Source organism: Lygodium microphyllum, chromosome 25, assembly GCF_053477565.2.
Source record: "Lygodium microphyllum isolate KBCC chromosome 25, Lygodium_microphyllum_v1.1.10, whole genome shotgun sequence".
NCBI classification, from domain to species: domain Eukaryota; kingdom Viridiplantae; phylum Streptophyta; class Polypodiopsida; order Schizaeales; family Lygodiaceae; genus Lygodium; species Lygodium microphyllum.
In genome coordinates this window covers 64,244,832-64,258,666 of record NC_141159.1, presented here as the reverse complement: position 1 = coordinate 64,258,666, position 13,835 = coordinate 64,244,832, and the positions used below count along the sequence as shown (strand labels likewise).

The 13,835-nt window shown below is 41.1% G+C and overlaps 1 protein-coding gene across 1 annotated transcript in view; it reads left to right on the top strand.

Annotated features, from left to right (window-relative positions):
• The window catches only part of SDHAF2 (succinate dehydrogenase assembly factor), a 53,963-nt gene that overhangs the window by 190 nt on the left and 39,938 nt on the right, over window positions 1-13,835 (top strand). Inside the window, exons 2-3 of the mRNA XM_087666342.1 lie at window positions 5,204-5,333; window positions 7,002-7,126. Of these exons, the coding sequence (XP_087522468.1) occupies window positions 5,307-5,333; window positions 7,002-7,126 (152 nt within the window). The 5' untranslated portion in view covers window positions 5,204-5,306. The remainder of the gene's footprint in view (window positions 1-5,203; window positions 5,334-7,001; window positions 7,127-13,835) is intronic.

The window sequence follows — 13,835 nt, the reverse complement described above, 5'->3', positions numbered from 1 at the left end:
CTCTCTCTCTCTCTCTCTCTCTCTGTGTGTGTGCGTATGTGTCTCTGCGTCTGCACAATACTCTCTCGTCAGTTGACATCTGAGTGCTCTCTCTCTCTCTCTCTCTCTCTCTCTCTCTCTCTCTCTCTGTGTGTGTCTCTGCTTCTGCACAATACTCTCTGGTCAGTTGAAAGCTGAGAGCTCACACACACACACACACACACACAACCTTGGACGTGATTAATTTCTCAAACTGAAGTCTGGCCCTCTGAAATCAGGCCCTCACTCATAAATCTCACTCTGAACAGTCCCAGCGATCTGAAATTTCATTTTAGCCTTCTGAAATCAAATTCAAGCCCTCTGAAATCAGGTAGTCTTTCATAAATCAAAGGTTACAATCTAATTCTACATCATCTTGTGAAGGAACATCAAAGAGGCTTTTCCTATAGATGTGTCCTACGCCTGGTGACTGGTGGCAGCATGTCAGCAAATTGAAGAGGGCAGTTCACTTTTAGATGCAATCAGTGTGTTCATGAGTGGGATGGATGTCAAGATCGCATTAGGATGCGCATTTTGAGTGTGTGTGGCCATTGTGTTGCACCATCAGAGTTAGTCGAATAAGTTTGTTTTTGGGGTGGGATGTAAAAGCGATCAATTGATGCTTAATACCCCACTCATTGCAAGACTGTGCTTAAATGCTTTAGAGACATATTCATCCCCATTATCTGACCTTAGGCATTTAAGCCTATACCTAGACTGGTTCTCAACAAGAGCAAGCCAATGTTGAAAGATAGCCAATACATTCAATTTTTGCTTTATGGAATATGCCCCGTCCTTATGTGAAAAATCATCAATGAAAGTCACAAAGTACTTCGTGCCATCTAGTGATTAAGAGAGCATGGGACACATACATCGGAATGAATAAGAGCTAGAGGCTTACCCATATATGTAATGTCAGACTTTTTATGAGAATTGAACGTTTGCCTTCCATAAAGATAATGAAGACATGAATCAAAATATTTTTAGTGAAGGGATGGAAGATACTGCAAATGAGAAAGCAAGCATTTTCCTTCCTTTAAGGACATGGGTCCAAGGCGACGATGCCATAAAGATACATGTGGTATATCAGTTATAGCCAAAACATGGTCGACAGATCTAGATACAAGCAAGGGATAGAGGATGTCAGCCTTGGCACCTCGCGTAAAGACAAGATTCCCTTGGGTGAACTTTCATGTGGAATCACCAAAAGATACATAATAGTCTGCATCATTCAACTGTCCAGCAAAGAGTAGGCTTTTGGTCAAAGCTAAAACATGGCATCCATCATGCAAATCAAAAGTGTTGTTTGAAGCAAACTGTAGTCTAACATTATCAATGCCAATAATATTCAATTTCAACTCATTTTTTAGTCTCACTCAACCTATTATGTTGTGATAAGAATGAAACTAATTATTATGCGGGGTAACATGAAAAGAAGTCCCCGAATTAAGTAGCCAACACCGAGAAAAAGTGGATGAGGCATCAGCCAATTGACTAGCAACAAGAGAAGAAGCTGTCAAGATTTAATCATTATCAGACTCAAGCTCCAAGGCATTTATCTATTTAATTTTCATGTTAGACTTACTAGGAACAATGCTAGGATCATTAGACTTATCTTGCACTTTGCCCTTGCCTTTCTTCTCGCGCTTATCATCGCGTGTCTTATGGCATTGTGACCTAATATAATTATGCTTCTTACAATAATGACATGTAAGAGAGGTCTTATGACTATAGGACTTACTATGAGACTGCCCGTAAGATTGAGACCTTTGTGAGTCTCTACCATGACGGTTATTACCGCTCTTACCATCATGTCTACAGACTACCCCTAACAGTCAATGCATGAGAAGTACAGGCTGTATCCACATTCTTTCTATTTATCTTCTCTGCGAGTAAAGCACCCTTAACATCCTAGAGTTTCAAACCATTCTTAGATATATTAGCACATATGGTAGTACAGAAAGTGTCCCATGACTTAGGAAGTGTCACAAGGAAGAACAAGGAAGGAAAATTATCCTTAAATTCAATGCCTTGCGAAGTCAATTGGTTGAAAATGGAGTGAAACTCATTCAAATACGCAGATACACTAGTCCCTTCTTTCATGCGAAGGTCCATGAGTTGTTTCAACAAATATATCTATGAAGCAAGACTTTACTTATCGTAAAGATTACATATCTTCTCCCATAACTGCCAAGCAATATCCTTAGGTGTCACAACCTGTTTTGAGAGCGCCAGTATAAAAGTGGATTTACATAGCTCATCCAACTCATCCCAAGTTTTCTGATCAATGCCTTTGGGCTTTACACTCTTGGTTTTCAAGGGCCTAACCTACTTCTTTTGAACCAATACCTGCCATATTTGCATCTTCCAATGGGTGAAGTTTATGTCATCAAGCTTTTCAATAATAAAAATAGCACTACCATTCGAATAATCGGCCATAATGATAGTATACCAATGTAAAATCCAAGAGAATGGGCTGTTGTAAATGATTGCAAATTGGCTCCCAAAACTTAGCCAAAACAAATTCAAAACAGGAGGGAATACCAAAGTATTGAGCTATTGACCAACTACAAGCAATAGGCTGCCAAAGTACAATGTTTGCTTTTCAAAACAATGCTAAAAATTGTAATTACAGCAATACTGAAATAATGACAGTAGTATATATGAATCAAACTGTGGGTAAATAGCCAAGAAAGTAAGCTCCCATTGATAGGGATATTTGAGTAGCAACTAGGATACAAAGAATGCAACTAGCAGTGACTAAGGATAGACCACGGGCACCAAAGGTTGTTATGAACTCAAATTGTTAGTAAACCATATATATCCTATAAGCATATACATCATAGGCAAACTGTTGATTCAGAGGTAAGTGTTGGTGTCCAAAGCATACAAAATCAAATCAGCCCACAAGGAGAGATAACTGCATCCAATAGCATTTAAGATAGCATATACATGAACCAAGAGTCCCATTGTTTCAAAGAACTAAGCTTTGCCAAGTAAGTACAAGCATCTCCCATTGGAAGCAAATTCGGAATGCAAAGTGAGCAAGCAAAGCTCAAGATATACATCAAAGCATCCGAGAAGCCTAAGCATATCACAAATACATCCAGGAGCATAAGTCTCAAATGAAGCTTCAATACCAGTAAGTAAGCATAAAAGCTCAAAGCAACTAACCAAAGCCCAAGTACATCGAATGTAGCTTAAATCCAAGTATCAAAGCATGTCATAACCATATCCAGGCTCATACATCAATGCTAGACATCACCATAGACATGTAGCATACTTGAAATACCATGTAGACACAATATGCATTCAAAGCATAAAGCTTACTATTGTATGCTTGCTGTCCAAACTGTTATGGCAGCGATAAACTTGTGCAAAACTGAGCTAATCAGGCTCTAAATAATCCAAATAGCATCCCAAAAGCATAACTATACCATCGAGACACCAAAATGGCATCCTTGAAGCATCAAACATGTATTATGGAATTTATTGTTTGCTGTCCAAACCAGAACTGTTTTGTTTTGTGCAAAACTGAGAATATAAGACTGCACAAAATGAACTCTATGAGTGCCCAGATTTGTAGCTCTCGTCGGGCTCTTCGTTTCTAGCTATAGAATGCTTGAATCCGATACCGTATGTAAAAGTTATGGCCAAAATACGATAGTGCTATCAAGCTGCTATAATTGTCGACGACTTCTATAGCATGTTCTGTATCTACTCAAAATGGGTAGAATGGTTGCTTCTCAACTCAATAAGCGTTCAACAAGGCTTAGCTAAGCCATGGGAAACTCCTCAACAAGCCGGGAGCAAGCGGAGTTGAAGCTTTGAATTAGGGCTGAAGCAAAGAATGAAGACGCTTCTTGAATGGTTGGCTCTAATACAAGTTGAAAGGTAGAGCTGGAGTAGGCGCACAAGCAGAAGCAATAGCAATGCAAGAGCTATGGCAGATGGAGTAAGAGAGTAAGAAAGAGAGACATTATGTGGACACCCGAATAGTCAGAATGTGTGACATGCCTTTCCTTATTCAATAGTCACTAAAAGAATAAAGTGAGAGTGATGGGTGCCCGCCACCTATAGTGTACAAGTTTGCAGTCATGGTGTGTGAAGTAAATACAGGGCGGCATAGGCATAGGTGATTTTACCCCCAATACCCAACAGATTGCCCTTGCCCTGCTGTTGCCTTCAGTGTTTAGCTTTAATTTGGATAGATTTATCACTTTGATATGCATTTGCTTGCTATGCCCACAAGGGATTTGTTCAAGTACGGCACATTTAGATACCTTTGCCATGGTCCTAGAGACATGGAGGTTTGAGGTCCCATTGGTTTTCTTATTCATTCATATATTCATTAGTATGCATTATTCTTCAGCTTGTGTTCTACGTGTTGTCGTATACTTTGCATTTCCTTTTTTGCTATACTATTTCTTTATGCCAACAAAGTTGTGGGAAGGTTGCAACCTTTGGTGTTTTCAAAGAAATAGAGTTCCATGGATTTTGTGGCAAGCCTTCAAAGTACCAAGAATGCTGCCATCATGACTGTGGTGGTGGATAGAGTGGCGCTTGTTTCCATGCAAGTTAGATGTGGATACAATCATACATGGAGGTCATAGACTCTTTGTTCAAGACATCTTAAGTTGGAAGGGTGCTCAAGTCAATTGTGTTAAATTGGGACTCCAAGTTCTTTAGTGCTATTATCGTCTTAATGTAGTTCTTCTCCACAATTTTTCATCCTTAGATAGATGGTCAGACAGAGTTTGAACGATGGTGTAAGCATGCCTTTGTGCTTTCATTCAAGTCAGTAGGCTTATATTAGTAATTTTCCTTTACAAGAACACAGCCCTGTGTAGTAATAATGAATAACTTAGATATGCTAATTTTATTGCCAAGGGTGAGGGTTTAGAAGATGCTGAATACTAGTGAAAAACCAAGTTCAAAAGAAGAGAGAGGGTTGATTATAAGTACTGGTGGTGGTTCATAAAATTTCAAAACATCTACATGTCAAGGAGCAAGGCAAAATGGAAGTGTTAGATGACTATCTTGGGTTGACTATATCATGTTGTATTTTAGCTAATAAATAGCAGCAGTGGTTAATGTTTGATTGCATCCAAAACTGTGTGTTTGCATGAACAGTATTACTGATTATGTGCTGATGACTTGTATTTCTGGGTCTTGGTTTTGGCAGCATGCTGGTTCTTTCTCCTTCATCTTGATTCTTTCCCATAGTTTCCCTTCAGAGAAGAAGAAATTGAGCTGGAGCACCATAGGTGGTTTTTTCCAAGTTGTATATGATGGCATCCATTGTTTTGAAGAAGGTATGCAGCTTTTTGTTCTTTTTTGGCATGTTTGTAGCATTTTGTGCTACATCTAGCAAATTAGGTAAGCAGGTATGGAAACCAATTGCTGTAAAATTGTTAATGGACACTCAAACAAGGAGAGTACTGGTTTACAAACACCTTACTCACAGGGCTAGCAAAGCTGTGCGCATGCCATTGAATGCCTCTACCAAAATACAGATGGGTCTGATGTGCTACTGGCCAGTCACTTAGACTGCTTTTGCCTGGCTATCTATCTATATATATATATATATATATATATATTGGGGATGAATGACACGGATGTAGAGATCCTTACCAAACCTTCAGTTGCTGCTCTGTAAATTCCAAACTATTGTACATTTGCTTACTTGGGCTCTATTGGTATTGCAACTAGCAGACCCGTTCATAGGCTTGTTGATGGCCCTTGTTAGCAGTTTGGCTATTTCTTCAGCTTTGGTTATTTCTGTGGTTCCCTCGTTGACAGACAAGAAAATCTAGATTATATACTTGTTTTGAGATTTGGGGTTGGACCTGCTTTAGCATCTTTACCTTCAGGGATTCTTGTAAGGATTTCTCCATGGACCCATTTTGTAGTGCTGCAGTTGATGTTTTGCTTTTGACTTTTCTTTTGCTTCCCATTCTTGTGTGGATTTCCAGAACTATGATATTAACCATATGCAAAACTTGGAAAGCAGTAGTTTAGTTGTTAAGGTATTTGCATGAGTGTGTCTGTGAACCATAATCTAGCACATTTGATATTGCAATTGCCATATCTCAAAGACGGCATAAAGAAAAACGGAGACAGTTTTGACAAGCAGTTCAGGGATGCATTTTATGTGGGAACTTCACCTTTCAATATTTTGTATCAGAAAACCTAGTTGCTTATTGAAAACACTTGGGGGCCTTATCAAAGGGTAGCAAACCTTGATCAGACTCTACACTAGCTTACCAAACGAGTGACAAGAAATGGGTACAGCTCTCTGGACATGAGCCTCCATCTCCAAAGGAGTATGAAGGGTTGTAGTTCCACTCCTTAAACTGAGGCTGGTTCAAATTATTATTCTAGATTAATTCTAAGGTTTCTTGTCCGAGCATATATGAGCCTAAGCATTATGCTAGCCCAATTTGACTTGCATTGGACTAACCTAGCATGGTGCTAACCCAACTGTGCATTGGGGTACTCTTTTGTCTCAATTACATGTGAGCTTTGCTATGGAGGATCTATTTGTAGCTCAATCACACCTTGGCTTGGGTGTTTCAAGCTTTTGTGCTGCCGATTGATGTTACCTTCCTGCTTAACATGATTGTTTAACATAAATGTTTAAGTATTTATGTGTAATGGTTAACATAAATTTATGCCACCAATTGATAGTATGCTCTTACTTAAATGTTAATGCTCTGTTCAACCTGCATTGACATTACCAATTGAAACGTCCTAGTCAAACATGCATGCATTTCTGATCAATATTTCAACTCAATACATGGATTGATAATTCTCTTTACAAAAAGTGTTCGTGACAATACAATCCTTATGTTGCTGGCCTGCTATCTAAAAGTCCAAAAAGCACAATGATATGCTCTTCTAGCAAGTTTTTAATGCTGAGAGTGTTTTTCCACTTATAATTTCCAGATTGCATTTTTAGATGCTTTAACTACTTGTTGCAGAGTCACCATTTCTATCGAATTTCCCGGAAGGTGATACAAAATCTAGACTCGGAAAATACGATCTCTGGTTTTGTACGTAACAATGTGAAAATATCATTCTGTCAAAGTACTTCCTCGTTTCCAAGGTGACACTATCCTTCTTATATGTCCTTTCTTTTTGTATTAAAGCCCTTTGATGTGTTCAAGGAATTGCATTATTCATAATATTAACTTGTTTGTTTTGATGCATTTGTCACTATCCTGAGCCTGCTAAACTTAGGCTTAGAGATGCTCCCATGTCTGTTTGTTATTAATACTTAAACCTAGAGAAGGGGTTGGGGTATTGATATAAAAAGGCTTTCAAAATATTAATAATAATATACATATGACATGTGAATAACCATGTGGTAGATGAGAATTTGCTTGCTTGGCACGCTGTGGTTTCTTCTGCCCCCCTCTAGTCACTCTGCTTCCTTTGTACTTGGACTATTATGTCTCAGATTTTATGCATGATGACCTAGAGCCATCTTGTATGTTGTATCCATTTAATTTTGTACTTTTTTCGTGATTAATACAATTACCTTTTACGATTAAAAAAGAGAGAGAGAGAGAGCTTAGAGCCTAGATACATAGAAGTTACAACTTAGATTACAAGTTTCATACTCAAAATCAATGGTTTCTAATTTCCAAGTTTTGAGTGAGTTCTACAAAAGTCATATGCTCAAAGAAGCTTCTTGATGCATACAAGGATTTTGAAACATAATTAATATGCTAATTGCAAAGAAAGAACAATGGTAAATAAGTGCATAATCCTTGTATGTATTTTCCTCTTCGTCATCCATTTCATAGCTTCAGTTGCTCTTGGCAAATCCTCATCATCACCTGCATCTTGCACATACTAAGAATCATACTCACTTTTACGAAAGCCTACATATATGCCTTGAGAATACTCTGACTTCATTTTTGTCCATAAACATAGATTTGCAGGTGGTATGGCACAATTGTGCCAAAGCTGTGTGAGAAGTAGGCCAACCCTCCCATTCTGACTAGCCACCATCTGTTTCAATACTAATCTCATATTGCGTAAATGATGAAGCATTAAAAAGTTGTATGCAAATCTGGTCTTTGCATATTTCAACAACTCCTTTGTAAATTTTTTTGTAATGCCAATGAGAAACTGTGACGAGTGATGAATGTTACTATTTCCTTACCTATAGTGATAATGCTTTTTACCCATGGGAAAGTATCAATGTTCTTCAGCAAATTGTTGAGACAATGTGCCATGCATGGTTTCCATGTGATACTAGAATACTTGCTCTCCAAGAAGCCACTCGCTGCTCTGTTGATAGCCTCCTCATTTGATATAAATTGCACAACATTTTCTAGACCCACATACTCCACACCTTCACTCCACAGGTTGCGTAAGACAAGAGCTGTCTTTTGTCGTGGACCACACTCTGTGGTCTTGATGTAAAGTGCTTTGCCGCGACAAGCTGCAAGCAACCTCGCCAAAGAATGACACACGCATTTGTCTATCCATCACCTAGCAGCGATATTTCATTTGAGCTACACTTTGCTCTATTGGTTATATGGCCTCTTTCATACTCGAGATCTCATTCTCAAGGAGCGTTTCCTGCGTATAGATGGGTCCAAATTGAGCAACCTCTGTCACCATCTCCTTAAAAGAAAGGAGATCATGCAACATTGAAAGGAATACCGCAAGAATAAAAGAAACGAGCTATTGCTGCATCAACTCGTGCTTTATATTGGGAATGCCAAGAAGTCAATAAAGTATTTTGTTTACCTTGAGAGATTGATTGAGAAGATGTTACCACTCCATGTGTATTAAAAGTACTTTGAGCCGAGAAAGAAGATTGGGTCTCTTGATCTCCACGTGTTGTTGAGCTAAAGATTCATTACTCATTGATTAGCTCTTTAAAATAGCCCCACAACAGTAAATTACCAAAAGTTTCCTTAAATAAGGAGTGGTTCCAGAGAGTTTCTATGTCCCACATACAAAACCCTAATTTTGGAAGGATCTTGTTAGCTTGCCTATTTTAGGGTTTGTGAGTCTTTCACCTCTTGGTTGTGAGCTCCTGTTAGAGTTTGATAGAGACATCGGAGCTCTGATAGTTTTAGTGTGTATTTCTCAGTTTGTGCACATCTTAGTGTGTATTTCTTGTGTCTGCCAGTCAGATGTTAGTTAGTGCTACCCTGCCAATAGTCCCCCTTGCTCTAGGATGCTGTGATTTTGCCCATACAGCCACGACAACATTTGTCACTTTCTTTATTGCTGCTGACTGCATTTATTGCAGGTCGGACAGCCTCTGGGGCCACATGGATAGCAGTTGGCCAGATTTGGGTTTTTTCAGCTATTTATAGCCGTCCCTCTAGGCCGCTACACTTGGAAGATTCATTCTCTTTTGCAGGTTTTGGGAGCACACTTTGTATCCAACATTCCCTTCTGTATTTGGTGCTGTTGCTGTCATTCTCAATGTCATTTGGTGCCCTCACTGACACCTTGGGTTGCGTGCAAGGATTGATCGGTCCACACTATTGTATTCAGCATTCATCTTTGGTCAATGCAGATTTCTTTCTTTTCCTATTGTCTCTCTCTTCCTTTCTCTTTGTGTTCGTGTTCCTCTCTCATTGCATACTCACATGGTATCATTGCCAAAAGAGAGGACATAGAGCTGTATGGAGGTGAGGTGACCCTCCCAGATTGCAATTACAGCCAATCACCACAGCGTTTTGCTGATACACAGCTGTTATCTTGTAGGCAACAGACTTCATCAGCAAATGCAACTGTTTTTTGGTGCAGGCAATAGTCCAAATTAACCCGACGACAAGCTATATCAGCATTTTGTGCAAACGCAGCAGTTTTTAGTGTAGGCGACAGCTGATCTCCTCTAGGTGGACCATGTACATCGATTTCCTTGCGAACTTGTACTTGTTTCCCATTGTTCGAGAGGCTATCTATTGTAGTGCAGAATTTTTGGGTATTTTGCAAGTCACAGAATGTGAGTGCGGGGAAGAATGTGAGGATGACAATACTTTGAACTTAACCAACTTGATCAATTATCACCATGAAAATTAAAATAACCTTTAGCCCTGCTTATTACAATAGTAATAATGACAATAAAACTGAGCCAAATATGCGCTCAAATCAGTCCAAAAGCATTCCAATACATTGGCCAAACATTCCGCAAGTGTCCAACATAAGTCAAGAGCATCACATAAGTCAAGAGCATGACATTTCCAGATAAATAGCATTCTGCCCTGTTATGACAGCAGTGATATCTATGAGAAAACTGAGCTGAAAGAGTGCTCAAATCAGTTCAATAGCATCTCAAACCAATGACATATGATCCCCCAAGTATTCGGCAACAAAACATAGGTATACAAGCATCCCGAGAAGCATATATGAGCTCCAAACATTGAAGATATGCTGTCCCTGTTTTATGACAGCAGTTGCCTTGTTTGCACAGCTAACAACTGAAGCCCAATGACTCAAAATCAATGCTCAATGTTAAAGGTCAATGCTGAGAGGAGTGGTAAACAATGCCAAAGCCTTTGTCCAATGCTGGGGAGTGCTTGAGTAAGCACAAGTGTTTGAAAGTGGTCATAGTTGAAAAAACGTGTTTGTATTTCCAGCCCTGAATATTGAGCTGAATACTTCCTTAAATAAGCTCAATGTAGACTCAAGATTGCCTTGAGATAGCCCCAATAGATCCTGAGAAGTCCTAGAGCAATGAGAGCTCAATTTGAACCTCAAGAGTTTGAGCTATGGCTGCTAATGGTGAGACCTTGCTGTAGGTAACCCGAATGAGAACTAAAGCAATGCCGGATTGAGCTCAAGCTCACGGAGAATATGGCTCTAGTACAAGTTGAAGGGAGAAGGGCAAGTGAAAACATGAGCAAGCGGAAGCAAGAGAGGTGTGAGCTATGGTGGATGGAGCAAGAAAAGGAGAGAGAGAGAGAGAGGCAAGATGTGGGAACTCCAATAGTCACAATGTGTGATTGGCCTTCCTTTTATTCAAATGTCACTAGAAAAATAAATAATGAAGTGATAGTGATAGGTGCCCGTCGCCTGCAATGTGCATGTGCGGATATTGTTAGTGTAGTAATACACGGGCGGCTAGGCATAGACACATTTACCCTTGACATGTCCTGTTGTGTTTTTCACCTTTTGAGGTCATTTCGTGCTCCATTTTAGTTTCACAAGGTTGCGGTCAATAGTTTCAGGGTATATTGTAATTTTGGTTGATCTCATCAAAATCAACTCCATGTTCCTGCTTGTACCCCTTAGCAACCAATCTGGCTTTGTACTTTGGCGAGGAACCAGAAGTGACCTTCATCTTATAAACCCATTTGCATGGAAGCGTTTTCTGCCCTTTAGGCAACTGCACCAAGTCCCAAGTGCCGTTTTTCTCAAGAGATTCCATCTCTGACAGCATGGCTTTATACCATTTCTTGCTGTCCTGTCTGTCCATTGCTTCCTTGAAGCATGACGGCTCACCACAGTCAGTGATCATGACATAATCAGCCACATTATTTGCACTAGGAACGAATCTGTCGGGCTGTCTAGTAGCCCTAGACGATCTCCTAACCCAATGATCATTGTTTGCTGGCTGTTCAGCCTGCATATTATCATTTACAGCTTGCTGTCCTGGCATTTCAGCCTGCAAATCAACATTAACAGCTTGCTGTCCTGGCTGTTCCTGCACATTTAGTGGCTCATCATTATGGGCAATGGCTGGCTGATCATTTCCAGCATCATTTTCTGCATTCGCAGGTTCATTTACAGCAGGTATTTGCTGCTGTACAACGGGCACATTTTGCTGTCCAAAAGGTACTTCTTCCCGGAATACAACCCTACGAACCTCCTCAGTCTTTTCGGGCTGTTTATGCATGCAACCTTCCCGGAAGATAACATCATTGCTGCGCACTGTTTTCCTTTTCATGGGATCCCACAATCTATACCCCATTTCACCCTCGTCACCATATCCTAGGAATATGCATTTACAGGACTTTGGCTCAAGTTTGCTGCGGTCTTCCTTACGAATGTGCACAAAAGCCTCGCAGCCAAACACTCGTAAATGAGCATAAGAAGGTGGCTTGCCCGACCACGCTTCCTGAGGGACTCCCCCCCCCCCAAAGACCTGTTTGGTGACCGATTGATCAAGTGAACGGCTGTCATAACAGCCTCTGCCCAAAAACCATGGGGTAATGCAGCATGAGACAGCATAGTACGAACTTTATCCTGTATAGTCCTGTTCTGTCAGAAGTGGTGCAGCAATGGAAGCGTGAAGAATATGCTGAAATAAATGCTGAAACACAAGACAGAAGAAAGAATGAACACAGTAGACAGATGAGAACTCAGATGTATGCTCGGGAAATGGAATCCATATCGAACACGAGACAGCAGCATACAACGGTGAGTCACTGGCTGCGTGGGCTCCTCAGCACTGGCTCCTCTCTCCCAGAAGGATCTCCACTGATGGCTGAAGCACTAAAGACTGTGGAGGAGGAGCCCTATAAATAGCCACAAAAAGTGGGGAGCATAAAATGCAGTCGGCCAGCATTTAATGCTGGTCGGCCAGCAACAAATGCTAAATAATACATCATAAATGGCCACTAAAATGTGCCATAAAATACTGCATAAAATGCTACCTAAAATGCCCAGCCTCTGCACACAGACTCACACCATGAGCTGACTAATATCTGCTAACACCCTCTCTCAGATCATGTGTGATCGGATACAATGAAAGAGTACAATGATGGAGAATCATAAACTACACAACAAATAAACACCAGAAGGACCATGGATGTCCAAGCGGTGAGTGGCCAGCCCACCACCAAGAAGCCTCGGAGAGTATCTGATGTCGATGTCGATCATACCAACAACACCTGAAAATAGAGAAGACTCATAGCAACTCTCTGTGTAATGTCACCTATGTCACTCAGGACATACAAAGCCAATCTGCCAAACATGTCTTTGAACATGTGACCATGGAGTTCCCGCCTTTGGCCAAACCACCAAAGTGTCCCTTCATGTGAGCTCCAGACGAAAGCCTCTCGCTCTCTGTCAAGAAGAACAGCTCATCATGAACCCAGAAATCAACACCAGTCTCTAGGATTTCACTGCCAGATACCGTCGATGCGTCAGGGACATCCCTCTCTGGAACCTGTGCACCTGTATCAAAATATAGATGAGGCACTGCAGCCCCACCAACACCCGCTCACACTCCCTCTCTGGCACCGAGGAGTCGTGAGGGATGACCGCATCACCACCACTAGAAAGCAGCCGAGGAAGGGGCCACCAAGCCCTTCCCGCGATCCGAAGAAGAGGATCCCTTCCGCGCCTTGGACTTCTCCTTGGTCGGAGGATCGGAGTCGGAGTCTGATGAAGGAGAGGACTCATCGGTAGAGTCACCATCCCGCTTCGTCTTCTGCTCCTTCTTCCTGGAAGCCGCTAACTTCTTGCAGTCCTTCCGCAAGTGTCCCTTCTTGCCACAGTGGTAACACTGGGCCTTCGACTTCTTCTTCCCGTCACCCCTCTCTGAAGCTACATAAGCCTCACCTCCATAATGTGCCGGAAGCCGCCCCTGTAATCTCAAGGATGCCTCATGCTCAAGAACCATCGAGGTCATATGTGTAAAACTGACAGGAGACGATGATGTCTGCGCCCGCAAAGCATTGGCCACTCCATCAAACTCCGGGGGGAGCTTGTAGAGGACCGTCCCGACAAGATGCACCTCGGGAAGAGCAGATTGCATGTGCCGAAGCTAGTCCTGTACCTGCGTAACACGAAGAAGAAAAGACTGAATAGTATCTTTCGGCTCAAACTTCATC